Below are 23,073 nucleotides of genomic sequence, written 5' to 3'. Positions count from 1 at the left end.
GTGATTTCAAGGTTGAAGTAATGCAGAAGTCATATTTCCATATACAAGTAGTCAAAAGGCATCACACCTTATTACTAAAATACTCTGGATTAGAGATAGATGTTGGAAGTTTTTTCACTTCATTATACTATAAATTAAAGATATCAAGAAATTATGTACTTGGTTTCATCCTTTATCCAAGTTTAAGCAAACAAAATTTATACATGAAGTTGCTTCATGTGTGATGGAACTGAAGTTGACTGATGTTTGTACACAAAACACTGGTGATAATTCTTATACATTTTGTTCTTACTGCTGACTTCAGTGTTTATATTGATAAAGAAAATTTTACATGTGATTTATTTACATAAGTTGGATCTTTATTCAAAAACACAACATATACATAATTTTAACATGAGAATTTCAATGTCAGCTTTACTGTTTTGCCATTGGAATGGCTAAATTTAAAATAAATCATTTGATTCATCGTGATAGAACTGAAGTTGACTGATTTTAAAAAAGTTGTCTTTTTAAAGATAAATATTCCTTCATTAAATGTAAGTGTTCCATTAATTTGGGGGATGTATTAATTTGTTTACCATAGGATTTGTTTTTCTGGATATAAATTTATCAATAATAAGAAAAATAAAATGCCAAAATACTGAATGCAGGTACGAGAAATTTCAAAAAATTTTTGAAATTTATGAAGTAACTAGTTTCCATTGTTAAGATTGATTGCAATCAGATGTCTTCTATACTGTTTGGTGTTTCAGAATCAAAGCTGCTAAATATGCTATAAAATAGCATTGAACTTTTTCAGTGTTCCATTGCCTTCTTTGATATCTGAATACAGTGCAAAAATAGTAGGGAACAAGTAATCTTCTTTTGAGTTAGATCTATTAGACAAAGAATGTTAACAACAGTCATGCATTGGCAGAAATGATTGTCATCAAAGTTCCAAATGATTGATATTTAAGACTGATATATTCAGTGCTACCTTCTCTCTTTGTTAGCCTTCGTCATGTGAAATGGCTCCATTTTCTCTCCTACTTGAGTCAGTAACTGATTTATTCAAATTAATTAATGTTTTGAAGGTTGGATTTATTCATATTAAATCTATATACTGCCAAGTGATCTTTTTTAAGTTTTGTACAAAATAGGTTATATATTTTTAAAAAAAAAAAAAAAAGTATAAATATTTTCTATTATCAAATGTCGATCAACCTTGTTACTTTCCTTTGGTTTCATTACAAATATAAAAGTAACATTGTTTTGATTTCATCCTGATCATTCTTTATAAAAGTCTTAACAACAGCTTATCTACATAAATGAATGTTATAGTTTATCAATAGTGATCCACATACATTTGTTAATTTCAGAGGTAGATGTTATTGTTACCCTTCTCCCAAAACATAACTATCAGATTTATGAGGAAAAAAAAAAGTTCTCTCTGACAACATTTTAATGTGAAGCTAAAATTCCTAGAGTAAAGCTATAAGCAATTTTGCTTGAGTGAATTAAAAGTTTGTACTTTTCATAAGTACTATATATTTGAAATTTCAAAACTGGAATAATACAAGTCTTCTCACAATTTTTGATTTATAATAGCCAAAATTTTTGAATTTCTACCAGTTTGAATAAATACACTGAAATTAACATTTTCCTCAGGATGTTTATCATTTTATGGGAAAAAAAAAAAAAACTTTTTATGCCTTAATACAGCACGGTTTTAGATTTGGCTGTTTTCTTTCAAGTATGGATCAGTATCTGCCCCATACTACTGAAGAAGTTTCAGTTCATATTTACAGATAGAATTAAAATTTAAAAAAATCCATGTCGTCACCAGACTTCACATTTTTTGACAGGATTCATGGGTGATCCAAGACTACAATTAAACTCACTTGCAAACTCTGGAAGATTAGAAAATGGTCCAATCACTCTGTGAGGGAAAAGGAAAAAAAAAATAATCAAAAATACAAATATATAAAAATAAAAAAATATTAAAATTATAAAGAAAAACAAAGTATAGTCACTAGTAGTGTGCCTCGGGGGGGGGGGTCTGTTTTAGGGCCATTGCTGTGTAATCTGTAAGTTAATGATATTGGGTAAGACTTGAATGGGAATATTCAGTTGTTTTGTGATGCAAACTTGGGAGGAACCAAGGAGTAGAGAAGATGTTATGGCTTTACAAGAAAACTTTAAAAAGCTGAATAAATTCGCATACAAGTCGGGATGCCAGTTCCCTGTTATTACTATTATTATTCAGAACCTCCATAGAGTGACGACTCATCGTGGGCGGCCCACCTTAGAAAACAGTATCATACGCTTGAATCCATTGACCATGCATATTGTCACCACTCTATCATGCAATGCATTCCACTGTTCAATCATCCTCCATGCAAAGAAACCACTCCTTACTCTATTGCTCATGACTTCCTTTCACAACTTCCAGGGATGTCCTCTTGTCCTCAATCCTTTCCAAAGTTCCACCAAACAAAAGAACTCCCCAGCGTCAACCCTATAACTATCTCAACAGTTTAAAAGTCTCAATCATTTCACCTCTCCTATCTACCAAACTCTTGGGGAATGGAAATGGGGATGAGAGTTCAATGTTGCAAAATGTAAGGTTTTAAAATTTGGAAAACAAAGATGGGATGCAGAATTTATACTTGGTGAGGATATATATTGTTGGAGGTGGAGGAAATAAAGAGATCTGGGGGTGATAGTGGATAAGGATCTAAAATTTAGGGGATGCATAGCCAAAATTGTGAAGACAACACAAAGGCTTCTGGGAATGATGCAGAGGACACTGACATGAGAAGTAGCGAGATTCTTGTTCCGTTGTATAAGGCTTTGATTAAGCCACACATGGACTATTGTACCCAGATTTGGTCACCTGGTTTTCAGAAGGATGAAGAGATGCTGGAAAGGGTCCAAAGACGACTAAGGTAGTTTCTGACCTCTGGAATGTAGAGTATGACGTGAGAAGTAGGGAGATTCTTGTTCCGTTGGATAAGTCTTTGATTAAGCCACACATGGACTATTGTACCCATATTTGGTCACCTGGTTTTCAGAAGGATGAAGAGATGTTGGAAAGGGTCCAAAGACGACTAATTAAGGTAGTTTCTGACCTCTGGAATGTAGAGTATGAGGAAAGATTGAGAAAATGCAATTTGCAGAGTCTGGTAGACAGGAGGAAGAGGGGAGATATGATAGAGACCTACAAGTTGGTAAGGGGTTGTTATAAGATTAATGCTGGAGAAGTTCTACATAAAATAGTGGGAGATAAGGGGAGAACCAGAGGTCATCCCTGGAAACTGTATAAAGAGGGTGTGACTGTATGAACTGTATAGAGTAGGGGAGTGAGAGGCAGGTTATTTTTGTGCAGAGTTGTGAATGATTGGAATGCCTTGCCTGAGAGTGTGGTATCTGCAAGGAGTTTGAGTGTGTTTAAGACACAGTATGATGAGCTGTGTGTGTGATAAAAGGACCTCCCAGATGAGTCTTTGACTCCATGAGGTCGTGAGGTAATAGTAATAAACTCTGGATTCCATAATCCCTCAACCTATCCTCGTAACTAACATTGTACAGCCCTGATATCATCTTTGTAATCTACACCTATGCACTCTTTCCATGGTTAATTTATCCCCTTCAAATCCTGAGGACCAAATTTGAGTAGAATAGTCCAAGTGTAGTTTGATCAGGGCTTCATACAATGGATGACAACTCTTTTATCTCTGATCATGACTTATTTTGAATGGTATTAACAACAAAAGAACTATTTTATAAAAAGATGTTTTATTATTTTGCTTATATTTCACTGAGTTTTAAATCGGCATCATCAGAGCACAACACAGCATGTGTATGCAATAGCAAGTGAAACAATACAATTGTAACAGGCAACAGATCTAAAGTTCTATTTTGGCACCTTCTAATATTGTAGGAAAAAAAAACAAAACATTACAGCTATGTGGGAGTTAAGATAAGTCTCCCAAATTTTCACCTGCCTTTCAGATTAATCACTATCTTTTTCCATTTACAGAAAGCCAACACACACACAGGAAGATATTTACATAAACAATTACATCATCATCCAGTCCAACAGTATGGTATTTTAAAAACACTTTTGCACAGAGCCATTTGTTCTAACGATATAGCTCTGTCCACAGAACTCATATCTGCACCATACTTTCTTGGCCAATGGCTACAATTCCTACAAAATAGAATACTACATAGCCCCATTACTTCCTCCTCTAATACACAGGAACACAATAGAAGTTGTTACCATTTCTATTTTCCTGTGTCAGAGGTACATCCGAAAAAATAGCCAAAGTACTAATGAAACATGGCCTTCATATCACATTCAAACCTCATGTTAAATTAGCAATTCTGATTCGCTCACCTAAGGATAAACTTCACCCTCTAGCACACCCTTGAGTGTATGAATATGGTTGCATTAATTTGCTAAAAATTTGGGAGACTTATCTTAAGAGCATCTCCCCATAGCTGTATGGGATATTTTTTTTTATCCCCTATAACATTAGAGGTTGCCAAAATAGGACTTTAGATTTGTTGTCCATTACAGTTGTATTGTTTCACTTACTCACTGTCGCATATACATGCAGTGGTGTGCTCTGATGATACTGATTTGAAATTCAGCAAAATATAAACAAGTTAATAAATATCTTTTTATAAAATAGTTCATTTGGTGTTGTTAATACCATTAAAAATAAGTCACGAATAACTGTCAACACCTAAGCTTATCTGTTAGATCTTTTATCTCTGCTGGTTTCAGTATTGTAGCAATACTGAGTCATTTGGTTACTTTCACCTTTGCAATGTTTCTTGAATTTTAGGTTCCTATCAGTCATCACTTCAGTTCCTTTGTCTCCATTCCTCCAACACAGTATGCAGCTTCCCATTGATTATATAGTTAGTATATGCCAAACTCCAGTCTGAATTAAAGTGAACTCCCCATTCATTTTCCCATTCCTAACTCCACTTTATTCAAATTCACTTGCAGGACTACCACATTTGCATTATTACTAATAACCTTTCCCAGCTTCACATTATCTGCAAACAAATGAATATCCCCCAGCAATCTAATGATATAAGTTAAACAGTACAGGTCTCGGTATTGATTGTCCTCCGTAACTATTTTCATGACTTTGCTCTATCTTACAGGTCTTATTCATGTCACTGTTCCTACGATTTACTCTTAATTGCATTATCATTCAGGATGGAGGTAATCCAAGTTAACCGAATTAAATATTACCTGTACAATGATGTCTTATATTTTTCTATCGACCCCTAACAATGTTATATCGACCCTTGGGGGGTCAATATCGACCACTGATCTAGAGTCTAGATGTATCCAGAGCATACATCTAGACTCTAGATGTATGTTCTGATCAAAGTTATATGGTGGAAATCTCCACTCATCATCATCCTTCTTACCATTCTAACAGTATGCCATGTGGTTTTTGCAACGTGTCCTTGTGCTTCTTGTCTCTCATTTATTACTCCACATCTCAAATCCCATTGATCTTATGAGTTCCCCTAATATGTATGTAACACTACACTTCACTTCTAAGCAAAGGGCAAAACTTTGCACTTATCAACATTATCAGCATGTACAAATGCCAGCTCTTTAAATCTTCCCGAAAGAAATTGTCATTGGCACTGTGTATAATTCTGATGAATTTTCATCAGACTACAACTGAAAACCATCTTTCCCACTACCAATATTTCCACCCATTTTTTGTTCACTATGTCACACTGTTCTGTCTTTAAATGCTCTAATCTATCATCTCTCTCTCTCTCACACACACACACACACACACTTCAGTACTCTTTCTTTTCATACCTTCTCGCAGTCCATAAGTTAATTCAGATTTCTGATGCATACATAAAGCATTCCTCACAACATATCCATTAGGAAATCTAACCAGCAGCGATGATTGTTATATAAGTAACCCAAATCAACACAGGAAACATCACAAAACAACTCCTATATCCAATTTTAAAAAACACTATACACAAATTAAGACACAATAATTGTATTATTTCTTCAGTTACTCTAGTTACACAATACGTGTGTGTGAGAGAGAGTGAGTGATCTGCCTTACCTGAACTCGTGAGGACTATGGGCACCAGTTAAAATTCGCAGTTTTAATGCTTCTGGTCTATACTTTCCACACCATACCTTAAAAGAAGCAAAAATTATGTTTAAGAATAAAAACAATATACAATATATAATAAATTATATATTTAAAGTTATATACAGGTATCCCTCAATTAATGGGGTTAATTAATCCCTCGATGTTACTGCGTATATCAAAATCGCGTTAATCAAATCTAATAATGGTAAAAATTACAATTCGTCCATGATTCATTACTGTATTAATAATTCATTTTATATATACAATATATAATAAATTATATATTTAAAGTTATATACAGGTATCCCTCAATTAATGGGGTTAATTAATCCCTCGATGTTACTGCGTATATCAAAATCGCCTTAATCAAATCTAATAATCAATGGTAAAAATTACAATTCGTCCATGATCCATTACTGTATTAATAATTCATTTTATATGGTACTCTTTTAGGAAAGATAAAATATGAATGCAAAGTAAATGTTTAATAAATGCTTCCATCTACATTATTTACTGCAATTTTTTTATCAAAAGAAGTTATCAAGAGTCGTTTGAACAGTTTTAGTTTTTATCTTATCGGCATAAATTCTACGATAACAAGCAAAATGACTCTCCAGACCTCGGCAAACAAGCAATAAAACATAAAGAAAAAACACTGCAAATATAATACATGATGATACAAATTAAGTGTATGTTGAATCCAACATTATTTCACAGCCGAATATAGAAACTACAAGAGTTTCGTGCCGAATATATAGAAACTAAAAGTTTCGGCGGATAGCAACCTTATGGGCAACTCATAGTAAAGGTGGAGTAAGCTCCAGATCACTTTCCTTAGTATTTTCCATAATGTAAAGCACATCTCCTAGAGGACATGTATGATAAATAAGCCTTTGGCTCTCTATTTCAATAATACATGATGGTTTATTTATTTTCAGTTACAATCTAGAAATTATTGAACAAGGAATTAAAAAAAAACCAATATACTGACATCGGAGGTCGCGGTATCTCTCAGATACAATTTACTGTCAAATATCACAAACCTTTACATAACGTGTTAAACCAAACTGACAGCAAAAAACAGTGCGGAATATCACTCATGACATATGAATGCACAGCTACTTGTGACTTCCAAGCTATACACTGAATTGTGTAAGAATATTTATATTAAACATTTTGCATGTATCTGTCAGATCAGCTGAGAACTCCACAGAGTTAAAGGCGTGTTAATCAAAATTCTTGCCACGTATATCAAGGGATTGTTGCAATTAATTTCGCCGCATTAATCAAATCCCCTGTTAAGCAAGGGATACTTGTATGTGAATTGTGTTTATAGTCATTTAAAAATTTCATGTATTCACATTAATAACATACACATCACATGGGAATCTAATGCTGGATGCAGAAAAGATTGTGATGAAAAGATTGACTGCATTCAACTTATGACCTTTTATTTCTTGTGCAATTTTTGACTATCGTGAATGCAAAGTTACAAAATGTTATATTATTGGCTCTCTATCTCAGTTATAAGAAGCAAATAAAAAGAAATATCCATTGTCATCAAATTCCTGATATTACTCAGAATGGGTGTACAGGATACTATGGTAATACCATGATTTAGTTTGCATATTAACCTCATATCCATAATTTTCTTCCAAATTAAGCTGCCACATCTGCTAAAATAGCCCTGCTTACACATCTTTGAATATTAACAATGTCAGATTCTTTCCAGATATCTTAATGAGTTAGAGCAATTGAGGCACTGGATATGAGGAATAAGAGTTGGTAGTGCTAGTAGACTTGGTTGGAAATAAGGAGAATATAAAAATGGATATCAGGAGGTGGTTGGTGAGAATAAAAGATAATAGTTTGATAGAAAAGGTATAAACAGTAATCAAAGAGTCGAGGTGGTAATCAAAGAATATTAATGGTATATTAGCAGATGTGTGAAGAGAAAGGTGTGCAGTTTGTAAATGCGTAGGAAGAGTTTGAGGGACAACTACCTAAGGAAGTATGCAACAGAAGGCATGCGAGGATCAAGAGTCTTAGATTTGATCAACCTCATCAGAGGATATAAATCAATCACCATCTATTTGGTGAGACTGCCTATGAAATGATTACCTAGATAGTTGTCAGCTATATGAGGACTCCTGTGAGGAAAAGATATATATGTGTGAACTCCAAGATTTGTGTAAGCTCAAGAGACAGCATACAGCTATGTCATGGAATGAGTTGATTGGAAAGGAGATCGATGCTGCTCGGGTGCTATTCGAGAACTATCTGGTAGACACAATATCTAAATGTATTCTGAAGGTTAGCAGGTTAAATAAGGTTGGTGTAAATTGAATTAATGAAGAGATTAAGCATGTAATCTGGAGGAAGAAAGTATTACGGAAGCAGCATAAAATGAGTGGAGATAATCAGCTCCATGAGGAGTACAAAAAAACAGGCAAGGAAGGTAACTTGGTAAAGGTAGCAAAAGTTGCAGTATGAACAGCACTTAGCTAATAAAACAAAAAAAAAAAAAAAAAAAAATCAGGAGTTCTTTAGATACGTAGCCAGCATAAGAAAGAATGATTATTGAAGGATGATATTGATCGATGAAAATGGTAAAGAATATGATTCTGCTATTGATGCCATCTGTTTGAGTCCCTTAATTTTTCTCAGAACTCAAGCATTGATCAAATTTTTGTAACACTTCTCAGATTCATAAGTTAAATATTGTTTGAATGCTGTCTTGTGTGATGTTAGTTTAGTGTTTATCCAGTGCTTTTTTTGGGATGGCATGCAGCAGCACATTGTCCTGGCACCTTTACTAACAGTGACATCACACATGAATATATATCATGTCGCTGTTAATAAATAACCTGTGCATAAATAACTGAAATATTGTTCTGTAAGCTCTTCACTGATAATGCAGTTAATGTTTTCCATGTTTCTACCTTTAGCAGTCTTTGTCTTTTTATTACTAATTTTCATGCCAAATTTGTTACAGCAATTTTTCAATTATTTAAAGAATCCTGACGATGTACTAGATTTATTTAATAATATAACATTGTCTGATATAAAGTAAAGAGCTAACATGAATAACTCCAATTTGGATATCAGCTTTGATACCACTTTCCTTTATAATGTGATCCATATAAGAGTGGTGATGATAGTGTACATTCTGATTTTACACCTTGATTTTATATCATCTTATCTTCCTGCACATTCTTCAGTTCTAACTTCTGACTTTCAGCTTGACACATCCTGTTTACATCATATGATTGTAGTATTCTGAACAGCATTTTGCTTGGCACCTTATCACAAGCCTTTTCCAGATCTTCTTCTATGGTTCTTAATGTGCTCTCATAACCATTCAAGGTATTCATAACCATTCTTGACTATCATAACCATGATTCCAGAATGAGGTAATTAGCCTTATTCCTGTAAATATTGTAAATTGCATGTGTTCTCTTGGCAGGATTACCTGATTGCAGGATGAAAAACCAGTTTTCTGGATAAAAACCCTAGCACCTTCATATGAAACTAGCTAACTCACCTTCACTTAAAAAGTTCTCATAAAGGTTGTCACATCCTAGATAGGATGTGAATCCAAACCTAGATCTGTTCAGCCAAAGGGAATCGTTCACTGAAACTGACTGAGCTACATAATTTATAGTTGCCAAGAAATTATATTCTTGTTTAATGCTTTATCCAAATTAAGCAAACAAAGTTTGCACATGAAGTATTGACTGTTGACTTTCACATCATTGTCTTAGTAGGCATACCTTTTCCAGATCTACATTACAAAACCTACATGGATCCTGTTATATTTCTATGATTTCTGTCATAAAGTGAAAATCTGATCCTGACCTTACCTGAAACACTCAGTAGAAAAATTCTTCTGCAATTCCATAATATGACCTTTAGACCATGCCTTTTGAATTATTCACAAAGCACAGTCTAAAGATCAACTGCTTGTTAAATATCATCTAATCCACCACATTTCCAGTGTCTAATAGTTTCTTCTTACTAAAGTACTGATATGTACTCTTTCCAAGGTTAATTTATTCCCTTCAAATCCTGGGGACCTAATCTGAGTACAGTAATCCAGGTGTGATCTCATCAGGGCTTTATACAATGGAATCGCAACTCTTCTATCTCTGCTGTGATCAGTATTACTCACATTCTATAATAATGTTACCATTGAGCTAGACAAGGGGGAATAGATAAACACCATGATACTTTTGGATTTTGCTAAGGCTTTTGACAGGATACAGTATGGAAAACTTGCATTAATTGGAGAATATGGGATTGGATTATAAAATATGGCTTGAATAAGAGGATAGCTGACTGATGGATATCAAAAAGTGGTATATGGGGAATGCGAGTCTGCCGGATTTAAGGTAACCAATGATGTACCACAAGGATCAGTCCTTGGTCCACTGTTATTCAATCTTTACATTAATGACATCAGGACAGATTTGACAGGCAACATGCAATTATTTGCTGATGATACAAAAATAGTAGGGTATATAGAATGCAGCACTTGCAGACTGATTTGAATAGGTTGGAATTGTGGGCATGTGAAAATGGCTGTCATTTCAATGTTAATAAATGTCAAGTCATGCACTTTGGTGTAATTAGATATCCAATGTTGTATTATGTTGGTGGGATTATGATAGAAAAACTGATCAGGCCAGGGAAATGTAATGTAACTTTTGAGTAATATGAAAATGATATTTTCACATTACTCAAAAGTAATGTTATCTTATTTCAATTTCTAAAAAAAACATATTTACTATTCAAAATAGTGTGCATATAGCCAAGATTGCAAATACAACTCAAAAGATAATTGCAATGCTGAAACGAACTTTCACATGTAAAGATGTCATTTTGCCTCTTTACAAGGCCTTGATAAGACCTCACTTGGACTATTGCACAGGTCTGGTCTCCTGGTTTCCGTGGTGATTCTGATATAGTGGAGAGAGTGTCAAGAATGATGCCAAGATTGTTGAATACTGTTTATGAAGACAGATTAAGAATTTTTAGACTGCAGATACTAGCAAACAAGAGAAAGAGGGGTGATATGATTGACTTAAAAATTTCTGAAAGTGTCATACAGGATTTCAGTTGATGGAATTTTTGATTTTATGGATGGTGGGGGAAGGAGAAGAGGGCATCATTGGAAGGCTGAGAATGAATGTCTCCAAGAAGGGGGTGAGATCTAGATTTTTCTCTCATGGAGTGGTGCATGATTCAAATGGACTGCCATTAAATTCTGTATGTGCAAGATGTGTGAATTAATTCAAAAACAAGTGTGACAGCTGGTGCATGTAGTATGTGGCCTCTCTCGAGGTCTCTCTCTTAATAATAATAATGCATATGGTTGGGAAGCATAGATTTTAGCATCAAGTGTGATGGTGAATAGACTGTACTGCTGGAGAGGGTCATCAGTATGTGAGGACTAAGAATGAATTTAAGATATGCAATAATGGGTATTGTGGCATTTAGGAAGAAGCAACACTGAGTCCCATGATGAGTTTTTATTATAACACACTTCCTCTATGCAGATACATTATCATGATGATGATCTCGTTTCTTTTCACTTTTTTTTTTTTTTTATCTTCTCTGGAGAAATATATTTTAAGAACTGGAAATGAATAGGCAAGTATTTTGATATCCTCTGTTTCACTGTTGATTAATTTTTACAGTATAGATGAGAACACAGACCAATACAAAAAATAACTATTTAACTTATTGCTGATATTTCACTGGTATTCTATCCAGCATCTTCAGAACACAAAAATAGTTTGCCACGGTATGCAAGACAACAATAATCCAGTATAACCATGGGACTAGTTTGAACAACTGTACCGTACAACACAAAGACTAAAGCCTAATTAGGCGCCATCTACATCGAGAAAAAAAAAATGAGAGAGAGAAACCAGGTATTGATTAGGTCTTAAGATGACTATCTCCCAAATCTTTGGCAAATTTATACAGCTATACTTGTTGAGGTTTGGATTTGGAGTATGTTTCAAGGCTTCTGTTGATTCCAAGAACAATCTCTCTGACTTATTAAGGCTTCTGTGCAACACTTTTTTCCAATTGATCCTGTGTGCAGGGGTATCAAAAGCATGATCTGCTAGACCCGATTGCCATAGTGATATTGTCATATGTATTTTTTATGCTCACTGAGGCAGATATCCATAGTTCTTCCTGTCTGTCCATGGTAGGCTCGATCACACGAATACAGCACTTCATAGACTCCTGGATGTGATAAAGAAAAGATTCTGTCCTTGGGTGAACAGATGAGAGTTGCCAATTTGACATAGGGTTTAAATACAGTGCATAGTTGATGTTTATTAAACACTCTAGATATATTTTCAGATGTGTGCCTTTAATGTATGGGATGGTGACAGTTTTGTTGTAGTCTTCTGTTGTAGACAGTGGGGGATTTCTAGGGAGCATTTAGTATTTTGTGTATCTTATGGTGATTATAGCCATTGGCTAAGAGAGCATTGTCATTGGAACAGATTGCTCTAGCTCTGTGAGTTAGTTTTTTTAGGATACCATACTGTTGTGATGGGTGATGGTGTGGTTGTTTGTGTAAATATCTTCCTGTATGTGTGGGTTTTCTATAAAACAAGAATGACAGGAAACCATCTGGAAGATGTGTGATTAGTTTCTCCAGAAAGGGAAGACAGTCATTAGCTTCCAGTTCCATTGTAAAGTGGATTTTTGGATATTGGCTATTTAAATGTGCTAAGAATGCTGTTATATTCAGGCAATGACAATCAAGGAAAAGAAGAAGTAACCATAGTATTCAACACAAAATATGAGGCTCATCTTCTTGAGTGGTGGTAGGCAGTGTCAAGTAGCGTGATTTTGGCAAATATCAGAATGGGGAACTGGACAATGAGACTTATTTGTGCCTATGGTCCCACAGAAGGCTCTACAAAGGTAGAAGTGGAGAAATTTTTTGAGGCTCTAGCGAAAGCTAGCTACTGACACAGTGAAAAAGGAAAAGTTGCTCCTTGTTGGGGATCTAAATAGTAGAGTAGGAAGTGATTGTCAGACATACAAAAATGTTTTGGGAAAATTTGGAGAAAAGAGTAAAACCAATAATAATGGCAAATACCTGTTGGATTTCTGCTCAGGTCATGGACTGGTTATTACTAACACCATGTTCCAACATAAAAATGTGCACAAATTCACATGGAGAGAAGAGTCAAGGAATAAGAAAAGTCTCATTGACTACGTTATTGTTGATAGTGATGTTTTCTCACTGGTGCAGGAGACATCAGAGTGTTTTTGTGCTCTGAAGATGCTGGATAGAATACCAGTGAAATATCAACAATAAATTATTATTACGTGACACCTCCAGGGAGTCCAAAGACTCATTGAGGGAGGACACCTACTCTACATCTCTCTGTCTCCACCGCTCAATCCACCAACGCCATCTACCACCCACCACCACTAGTATCTCCACAGAGAATCGCAAACATTCATACCCACAGTGGGATTCGAACCGGCAGCGTTTTGGCTGGAGAACGGATACGCTAACTGCTCGGCCAACCAGGCTGGCAAGTTAATAAATAGTTGTTTTCACATCGGTCTGTGTTCTCATCTATACCATTAAAATAAATCAATGTGTACAATAAACATATCAGTCTTTCTACACTCTGTTTCCATTGGCATGATGAGAAACAGAAACATTTTATTACATTAGGAAGTATATCAATTTAGGATTGTACACCCTCTGTCCAAAAAGAAACTGAACTTTTCAAAAATATAAGAAACTTGTGGTGCCACCTGTTGTATCTTTTTTGTTGTCGAAAGCGACAAACTTCATTAGTGTTGTGTCAACTGTTTATGATATTTGTTTCATTAGAAGCCTAGTTATAGTGCCAAGAGTGTGTTTTGATGAACGGTCGGTCGTCACGATATTTAATGCCATACGCGACAAATTCTCACTATCAATCACTTGAAAACTTTGGAATAAAACTCAGAATTGACCGTTTGGCCAGGCAGAACGAATTCTTTGTGGATAATGGCCCTTGGAATCATAGAAACAAATCGGCATTGTCTTTACTTTTGACTTCTCCAAGCGACCTTTTTCTGGATGCCCCTATTCTGATGATCTCCACTCAGCACTCTGGCACTTTGTTTTTAGGCTCATACTCAAAACACCATATTTCATCACCAGTAATGATCATTTCAAGGAAGTTTGAGTCCTTACAAGCAGTTTTAATGCGGTCCTTGCAGTGTTCAATCAATCGCACTGACGATTTTGGGTTTTCTTTGATGAAACATGCACTTTTTGGATATTAACTTCGCTCAGTCCAGTTTTTGGACGGCCCGACTTTTCGTCATCCTTAAGTGTCTCACAACCACTTTGAAATCGCTTAAATCCCTCGTAAACTTGAGTATGGGATCAGCATTCATCACTGTATGCTTTTTGAAGCATTTGATGCATTTTGGTAAAACTTTTACCAAGTTTAGCACAAAAGTCAATTGCAGCTCTCTGTTTGAAACTCATTTTCCGACCATTCATCAAAACACACTGTTATTCTTGGCACTATAACTCGGCTTCTAATGAAACAAATGTCATAAACAGTTGACACAATACTAATGAAGGTTGCCGCTTTCAACAACAAAAAGATACACCAGGTGGTGCCACTAGTTTCTTCTATTTTCAAAAGTTCGGTTTCTTTTTGGACAGAGGGTGTATGTGTAAGAATGCATTTGAGACCAGCTCAGTAACAATGGTACCTTTAGTTGGAAAGATCTTGGTTTGAATTTTGTCTAGAAAGATGTCATGCACCTTTTCTAAGGGTATATTGACTGAAGGCAAATAACTACATTCATACAGAAGTGATGAGGTTTTCTCTTCAGAAATTTGGGTATTTCATTCTGCAAACCAGCTAGAAGAACACATAATATATACTGGCCTTCATAGCTTTAGTTACTCCTGCTGTAATCCAACACAAACCAGTTCTTCACCCAAATGCTCACACAAATAACATTATCCTGATCTGTTACTGTTTCTTTGAAGGATGCATGGAATGCATTGCTTTTGTGATCTGAGGATTCAGATAGTGAATGACTTTAAGATAGAATATGATTCTTACTTCATTTTATGAAAGTCCTGTAATAATAATTTTATTATTTTGTTTTTTGTGTTGCTTTAATATAATTTTTGTTCTAGGTGTTTATCAGAACTTTCCAGACCCCCTCATAAAGACATGCACATAAATTATAATATCACAAGAATGAACATAAGTTACCTTCATAACTCTGCTACTAGTATGTTCTTTCTTGTGGATATATCAGTTGCTTTAATATCATTTTGTTCTAGGTTTATCAGAACTTTCCAGACCCTCCCTCATAAGTTCATCTGTTATAAACTGAATGTTACTGTACATTTTGACTAATAGCTTTTAATGGATCTTTACCCACATATATATGCAGTATATTAATTAGTAACAAAGCAGAGGACCTACATGAAAATTTGAATAGATTGGTGATACCAACACGATATGTCTAAATGCCAAGTATTGTACGTTAAAATTTTCACCTGAAGGATTGGGCAGTAGTTAGTTATGAGGATCAGCTGAGGGAATGTGGACTGTAGAGTTTGGTGGATAGAAGAAGGAGAGGTGATGTGATTGAGACTTTTAAACTGTTGAGAGGTGGTTACAGGGTTGACAATGGGGAGTTCTTTCACTTGGTTGAACAGCGGGAAGGAGTGATGACAAGAAGCCATCCCTGGAAGTTACGCAAGGAAACCGTGAGCAAGAGGGTGAGGAGTGGTTTCTTTGCATGGAGGGTGGTTGAGCCAGGAATGCATTGCCTGATGGAGTGGTGAGAGTGAGAACGGTCAATGAGTTTAAGGAGTGGTAAGACTTTGTGTTTCTCAGGGGGGGGGGACCTCTCCTCGATGAGTCTTGATAGACTTTGGGTTTCTTAGGAAGGACCTCCCACGATGAGTCTTTTGACTCCATGGAGGTCTGAATAATAATAATAATAATAATATAATAATAATAATAATATATTAGGATGGAGAAGAAAGCAGACAAGAGATTTAAGAGTTCTAAATGACAGGAAGTTGAAGTTCAGGGAATACTTCAAAGGTAGTGAACAATGGGGAATTGCTTCAGTAGTGAGAAGAACAAGAAAAATTTGAGATAATGAAGAAGTACCATTGCATGATCATAGATCATATTTGGACTACTGTGTACATATTTAATCACTTTTTGATGTTGGAGAAATGAGGAAATTCTAGAGAGATAGTTCAGAAATTAGAATAAAGGTATATGGCTATGAAACTGTTGTAGATTGGCTGGGAGAATCTGCAGACTAGAATAGAACTTGGCAAACAGAAGAAAGAGGAGAAATAACATGATTTACACACATGAATTGTTGAGTGGACTTTCTATAACTCTTTTCACTCCACACAGGTCCACCTATATTAATAAGTTTAATAATAATTTTATTATACATACATTTGCTGCACTAATCCAAAATAGCTGATTAGGTGTATATTTGAGTCCAGGTAAGGAATCTTCAAGCCCATGATCTTTCACCCAAGATTTGTATGCCTATATGAAAAAGGGAGAAAAAATGTTATATAAAATTTATGCTTTGCAAAATTCGCATACACTGGGAATAAGTAAAATAGCATATTACTTATTACAAAATAAATAAAACAAACACATAAGGAAAGTCGTAAAACTAATTTTAATAATATTTCCACGCGTCATCACCAGGAAGAATAAACACTTTTAAAAGCAAGAAACATAAAATGACACAGGAAATTAAAAGCTAATTATCAGATGTGTGCAAATGGATGGAACAGAAATTCACTAAAGTATTTTCCTCTGGTTCTCCTGCTGTTGCAAAAGTTTTCTAATAGCTACTTAAAACTTTTGCAACAGCTACTTGCCCAATCAGCTTGAGTGAAAGTTTGCCAATAGAAGCTGCAGGGTGTGGTGCATTCTAAAAGAAAGGCAGCCCATAGATAAAGCTCATGTTAAGTAATACTACATTACAGATAGTGTGAAAAGTAGTGCCCATTATATTCCTCTCATGTATATTTTAAATCATGTTATGAAACACCTATAATTATGTTCTGTTAGTAGAGAATTTACTGCAGCATGCTGACTTTGAATCTGTATCTTTCAGTGTGTGAAGTTGATTTGAGCCTACAGTCTTCTTCTTCCTCCTCTATGCATTTATCCCACTTCCAATGCAGGGTCCGCGTGTTACATTTTGATGCGACTTTTTGTTAGTACGACCTCCAACCAGCCTGCCGCTTGGGGGGGGGGGGTTTTTGACTGTAGCGGCATGTGTTCACATGCTGGGGGGAAAACCCTGCTGTCCACGCCCAAGACCAGCTAACTTGGCTATGGCTGAGAAAGATCCTTGAGCTCCTCACGTCGTAGATGGGAATCGACCTAGGACACTCCTTCCCCAGGCATATGGTTGCGAAGGACATAGCCACTAGGCTAACCGTGTGGACTGATTTGAGCCTACAGTATTCCTTAAAAATTCCCATAAAAAGAAATCAATTAAGATAAGGTTTGACTACTGATGAAGCATGTATGTCAAATACACCAGTTGCGTTTGTCTTGTTGAAACCATGTTTTAGGTTTTCTGATGATAATATTTTCGTTAATTGTTGTTGCACAATTACAACAAATTGCTCACTGTTGACTGGCTGATAAAAGAATCAAAGATTTGCTTTTTTTGTAATACTGCACAGCTTTCTTGAAGTCTCATAATTTCTGAGGATTATCCTGTTTCACCTAATCAGTAAATCTGATAAACCTACTCATTTGGAGCCATGTTGTTTCTGTTCAAAACCAGTTATCCAGGTTCTCTGATGTAAATATGTCTAAATATAATGGTGAGGAAACTTCAAAGTTTCCTCACCATTATATTCCATGAACCTGAAAATGCAGATGGTACTATACATAACTAATATAATAGAGTAGAAGCAAACGTTTTCAAATAAAAAAAAAATTTAGTTAAGAATTATGAATTTTTGACATTATCACTCATGATATAAACATCTCCAGCGAAGCACAGAATAAACCTTACATATTAATTAATGTTTTTTTTTTTTTACTTACTTTTTTATGGTGATCCTAAACACGAGAGATTATTCAGCCTATATATATAATATGCTATGATATTAATGTAGCTTGGTGAATTTGTTTTTTATTGTAAATTAAATATCATTCCCTTTTCGCATAAGGCAAGTATATATTATCATATCATACATATAATTTTAAATGAAATTTTCACATTACTCAAAAGTAATGTTATCTTATTTCAATTGCATACTCTATGGGAGGAGTTATACTGGAGGAAGTTGGGGAGACAAGAGATCTGGGGTTGATGATTGATAGAAACCTGAAGTTTAGGGGACATATTGCAAAGGTGGTAAAGGTAACACAGAAGATTGCTGCAATTATGAGAAGGACACTGACCTGCAGAGATAAGAGGGTTATCATTCCGTTGTATAAGTCTCTGATCAGACCACACTTGGATTATTGTTCTCAGATTTGGTCCCCAGGATTTGAAGGGGATAAATTAACTGTGGAAAAGATACAAAGACGGATGACAAAGATGGTCTCAGGACTGTACAAGGATAGTTATGAGAATCGGCTGAGGGAATGTGGACTGCAGAGTTTGGCAGATAGAAGAAGGAGAGGTGATATGATTGAGACTTTTAAACTGTTGAGAAGTGGTTACAGGGTCAACACTGGGGAGTTCTTTCACTTGGTTGAACAGGTTTCTTTGCATGGAGGGTGGTTGAGCCAGGAATGCATTGCCTGATGGAGTGGTGAGAGTGAGAACGGTCAATGAGTTTAAGGAGTGGTAAGACTTTGTGTTTCTCAGGGGGGGGGACCTCCCCTCGATGAGTCTTGACAGACTTTATGTTCTTAGCAAGGACCTCCCACGATGAGTCTTTTGACTCCATGGAGGCCTGAATAATAATAATAATTTTTAAAAAACCTATTTACTATTAAAAATATTCCACATTACATAAAATGGGTTGGTTTCTTTGCCAGGATGCATGTATGTCAATGCCTAGTGATATCTCAATTTTATTGTTATTATCTGAGACCTCCAGGGAGTCAAGGACTCATCGAGGGAGGCTATGAATCACTGAAACCAGCTGTCGCACCTTCCCTTAAATTCATTCACACTAGATGCACACACTCACTATCCCTAAAGGCAAACTATTCCACTCACTCACTGCTCTCTGGGAGAAAAACCTAGCTTTTACCCCTTTCTTAATTGCAAAGAAATTTAACTTCCATGGATGTCCCTATGTTCTCTCCCAACTGTCTATATAACGAAAAATTTCATCTGATGATAATCTTTAACACCCATTCAAAAGTTTATACACCTCTATCATATCACCCCTCTCTTCTCCTGTTAAATACAGTCTGCAGTCCACATACTCCCAATCTGCCCTCATAATCTAAATTCCAGGCCAAGTGGTTAGCATATCCGCTCTACAGCCAAAAGGCTGAGGGTTTGAATCCCACCATGGGCATTGATGTTTGTGATTCTCTGTGAAAACACTAGTGGTGGTGGAGGTTGACAGTAGATGGCGTTAGTGTAGATGTTGAAGGTAATTGCGAGTGGTAAAGACGGAGAGTTGTAGAGTAGATGCCTCCCTTGATGAGTCTTTGGACTCCCTGGAGGTGTTACATAATATAACTCATCTTTTTGCCTTTTTTACAGCTTCTTTATCCCCTTGAAACCTGGGGGGACCAAATCTGCATGCAATAATCCAGGTGTGGTCTTATCAAAGCCTTATAAAGAGGCAAAATGACTTCCTTATCCTTACATGAGGTTCACTTCAACATCACAATTATCCTCTGAGTGATATTTGTAAGTTTTGGTATGTGACCTTTGAACCTCAAATTGCTACCCACCAATACACCAAGATCCCTTGCTCCTCAATTTCTTGTAGCATAACCCCACTAATATAATATGCCACTGGAACTCTCATCATGCCAAAGTGTATAAACTTTACACATACTAACATTAAACTGATAGTCATTTTCGTTTGCCCAAATTTCCAGCCTATTCAAATAATTTTGTAAGTGCTGAATATCAGTAGCATCCCTGATTGCCCTGCTAATTTGCATCATCGGCAAACAATTGCACATCTGGTGTTAAACCCTGCCTGATGTCTTAATGTACAGATTCAACAATAATGGCCCAAGGACTGAACCCTCAGGTACACCACTGGTCATCTTAAATCTAGCAGATTCACACCCACTGTATACCACTTTTTGATAACTGCCTATCAACCATTCCCTGATCCAAGTGAAGAGTTTATATTCCAATCAATATTCTCCAGTTTATGCAACAGCCTTTCATGTGGTATCCTACCAAATGCCTTAGAAAAATCCAACATTATCATAGTGTATCCATTCCGTTTATCCAATTCGGCCATAACATTGTTATAAAATATGAGCAAATTGCTAAAAAACATGCCCTTGCTTTAGTAAACCCATGCTGCTCCTTGCAGAATATAGCGTGTTTGTCTACCCATTTCTGTATGTGAGTTCTTACCAACTTCTCTAAAATCTTCACTACCACACCAGAGATACTGATATTAATCACATCAGTAATTAAACACATCAGTTTTTGTACTATCCTTGTATAATGGAACTATCATACATTCCTTCCATTCCTGTGGGATGATTCCTGAGCTGAGACTCACATTATACAAACATGTGAAAGGCCTAGCAATTCAGGCTGAACATTCCTTTAGCAAACAGACTGATATTCCATCTGTCCATATGGCTACCATCCAGGTAATAGCCTCATAACGTAGTGAAATTAAAAAAATCATACACTTACCCTGAATGCCTCCTTTAAACCTCCATTGTCTGCAATATTTTCTCCTTGAGTATTAATTCCATTTACCTAAAAATTAATAAACAATTAACATAAAATAAACATAAAATACATGATAGTGTGCATAAATTAATCTTTTCTCTTAAAAATATGGGTTTTTAATCCTATGAATCTGAAAATTTGGCTGTAGAACTATTTCAGATAGTAATACCAGTTCAAGTTAGGAATACACACACACAATGAGTGGCTTATGACGAATTAATGCAGCCTGTTCATCACTCCTCTGCTGCATCCTCTAAGGGTGATATTCATAACTCTAATCTGTGTGTGTGTGTGTTCACGGGTTTGCCAGTTTGCCTATTCTGGGAAATGAAAAACTTGAGTTTCTGGATGAAAAAAATCCCTATTTCTGTATGAGACCAGCTAACTCACCTAAAGTTTTTCATGTCACTGATGGGAATCAAACCCATGTCTTTCAGACCAAAGAGCTTCGTCTATATCGACTGAGCTATGGAGGCTCTATATATAAATCAGCAGCCATAAATTTAATGGACAAGAACTAGTTGTGGAGACCAGCTGGCTATTGCTTTCCAAGAGTTAGAGCTAAAAGAGTTCTGCCTTCTTTACTTTACTTTAGAGGATTTATTTTGCTTAGTATCAAGTAATTTGGAGAAAAAATCCCAGGGGACTTGAAATGCACAATTTTTTAATGACATTATAGTTTTGTAGGCATGCCAAATAATATCTAAAATTATGATGTCTAGGAAGTTGATCCCAATAACATAATAAAATGCTGGAAGATATCCTCATGGGGTAATTTGGATGTATACCTTTGTGTATATATTTATATATAGAAATTTAATACAATAGGTGAGTCAAAAATTAACCAAATTTTTGAAGACCAAAATGTGCTTTGTTACTTCAGTTACCTCATGCCTCTGTCAACAAGGCGGTGGTGGTTATAACACCTAAAATGAGTAAAGAATACCACTTTTCTTGCTTGAGAGAAAGGGAATTGAAATTCAGAGATGTAAGAAACTCATGTACTGCCTTATTATGGGTATGAAGTGGGAATGGCTCAATGTTGAAGGGATCCACACTAACTATTATTCCTACAAAACCTCTCACACCTCCCCTGAAATTAATTCACTGTGAGTGCCCTGACAGTGAATTAATTTCAGGGGAGGTGTGAGAGGAAATCCTGGAAATCCATTCAATCATTCATCACTCTCCAAGCAGAAAAGTTTAGTACCCAGACCTTTGCTATCCATGCTCTTACACAACTTCCATGGATGACCTCTAGTTCTTTCCCAACCTAGCATGTATTAAAAAATAATATATATATATATCACAATCTTATAAAATGTGACAGTTTTTATCATGCATTTTCTACCTATCAACTAAACTTTGCAACCAGCATCTTCAGTCTCTCCTCACAGAGAGCATTCCACAGGGGTGTCACCATCTTACTCCCTCATTTCTAGATTCTCCACCACCACTACTTCTTCATCCCTAAAAACCCAGGTTCACACCTGGGTTTTTAAGGATGCAGCCATATCATATCCTTATAAAGTGATAAAATCTCTTTATGAGGCTATGATATGGCAATATTTGCCAATCTTTGCTATATACAATCTGAACTCTCTGTTCACCATCACCAGCAAATTCCTAGCCTCATCAATTTCCTACAATCCATTAATGCAATACACAGTATACACTCTTTAATCCCAAATAGCACAACCTTACACTGTGCCATATTAAATTGATGACTAGTTATCCTTCATCAACACTACTGTTATTTAAATCATCTTGCAGGATCTCTACATCACCTTCAATAATTGCTCTCCCCAGTTTTGCATCATTCAGCAAGCAGCTGAATACTACCCGCCCCACCTCATATCACTCTCTAGAGATCAGGGTTTCTCAAACTTTTTCTATGACGGAACACTTCACAAATCCTGAAATATTCATGGAACACCTTGGTTGTTTTGTAATGTATTAATTAAGAATTAATTGATAATTTAGCTTATTTTATTGGTAATTAATAATTAAT

The 23,073-nt window shown here is 35.7% G+C and overlaps 1 protein-coding gene across 4 annotated transcripts in view; it reads right to left on the bottom strand.

The window, feature by feature from the left end:
• Positions 1-337: 337 nt before the first annotated feature.
• Positions 338-23,073, bottom strand: part of Nep2 (M13 family metallopeptidase neprilysin 2) — a 355,508-nt gene continuing 332,772 nt past the window's right edge. For all 4 annotated transcript variants that reach the window (XM_090391525.1, XM_090391528.1, XM_090391526.1 and 1 more), the window contains exons 18-21: positions 21,024-21,089; positions 16,637-16,732; positions 6,108-6,184; positions 338-1,918 (exon numbers count right to left, since the gene is read on the bottom strand). In XM_090391525.1, coding sequence (XP_090247651.1) covers positions 1,819-1,918; positions 6,108-6,184; positions 16,637-16,732; positions 21,024-21,089 — 339 coding nt within the window. In that variant the 3' untranslated portion in view covers positions 338-1,818. The remainder of the gene's footprint in view (positions 1,919-6,107; positions 6,185-16,636; positions 16,733-21,023; positions 21,090-23,073) is intronic.

This window comes from Typopeltis vanoorti, chromosome 4, assembly GCF_054136105.1.
Source record: "Typopeltis vanoorti isolate ZY-2024b chromosome 4, IOZ_Tvanoo_1.0, whole genome shotgun sequence".
Classification (NCBI taxonomy): domain Eukaryota; kingdom Metazoa; phylum Arthropoda; class Arachnida; order Uropygi; family Thelyphonidae; genus Typopeltis; species Typopeltis vanoorti.
Note: the sequence above shows the minus strand (reverse complement) of the source record. Positions and strands in the feature narration are given on the sequence as shown.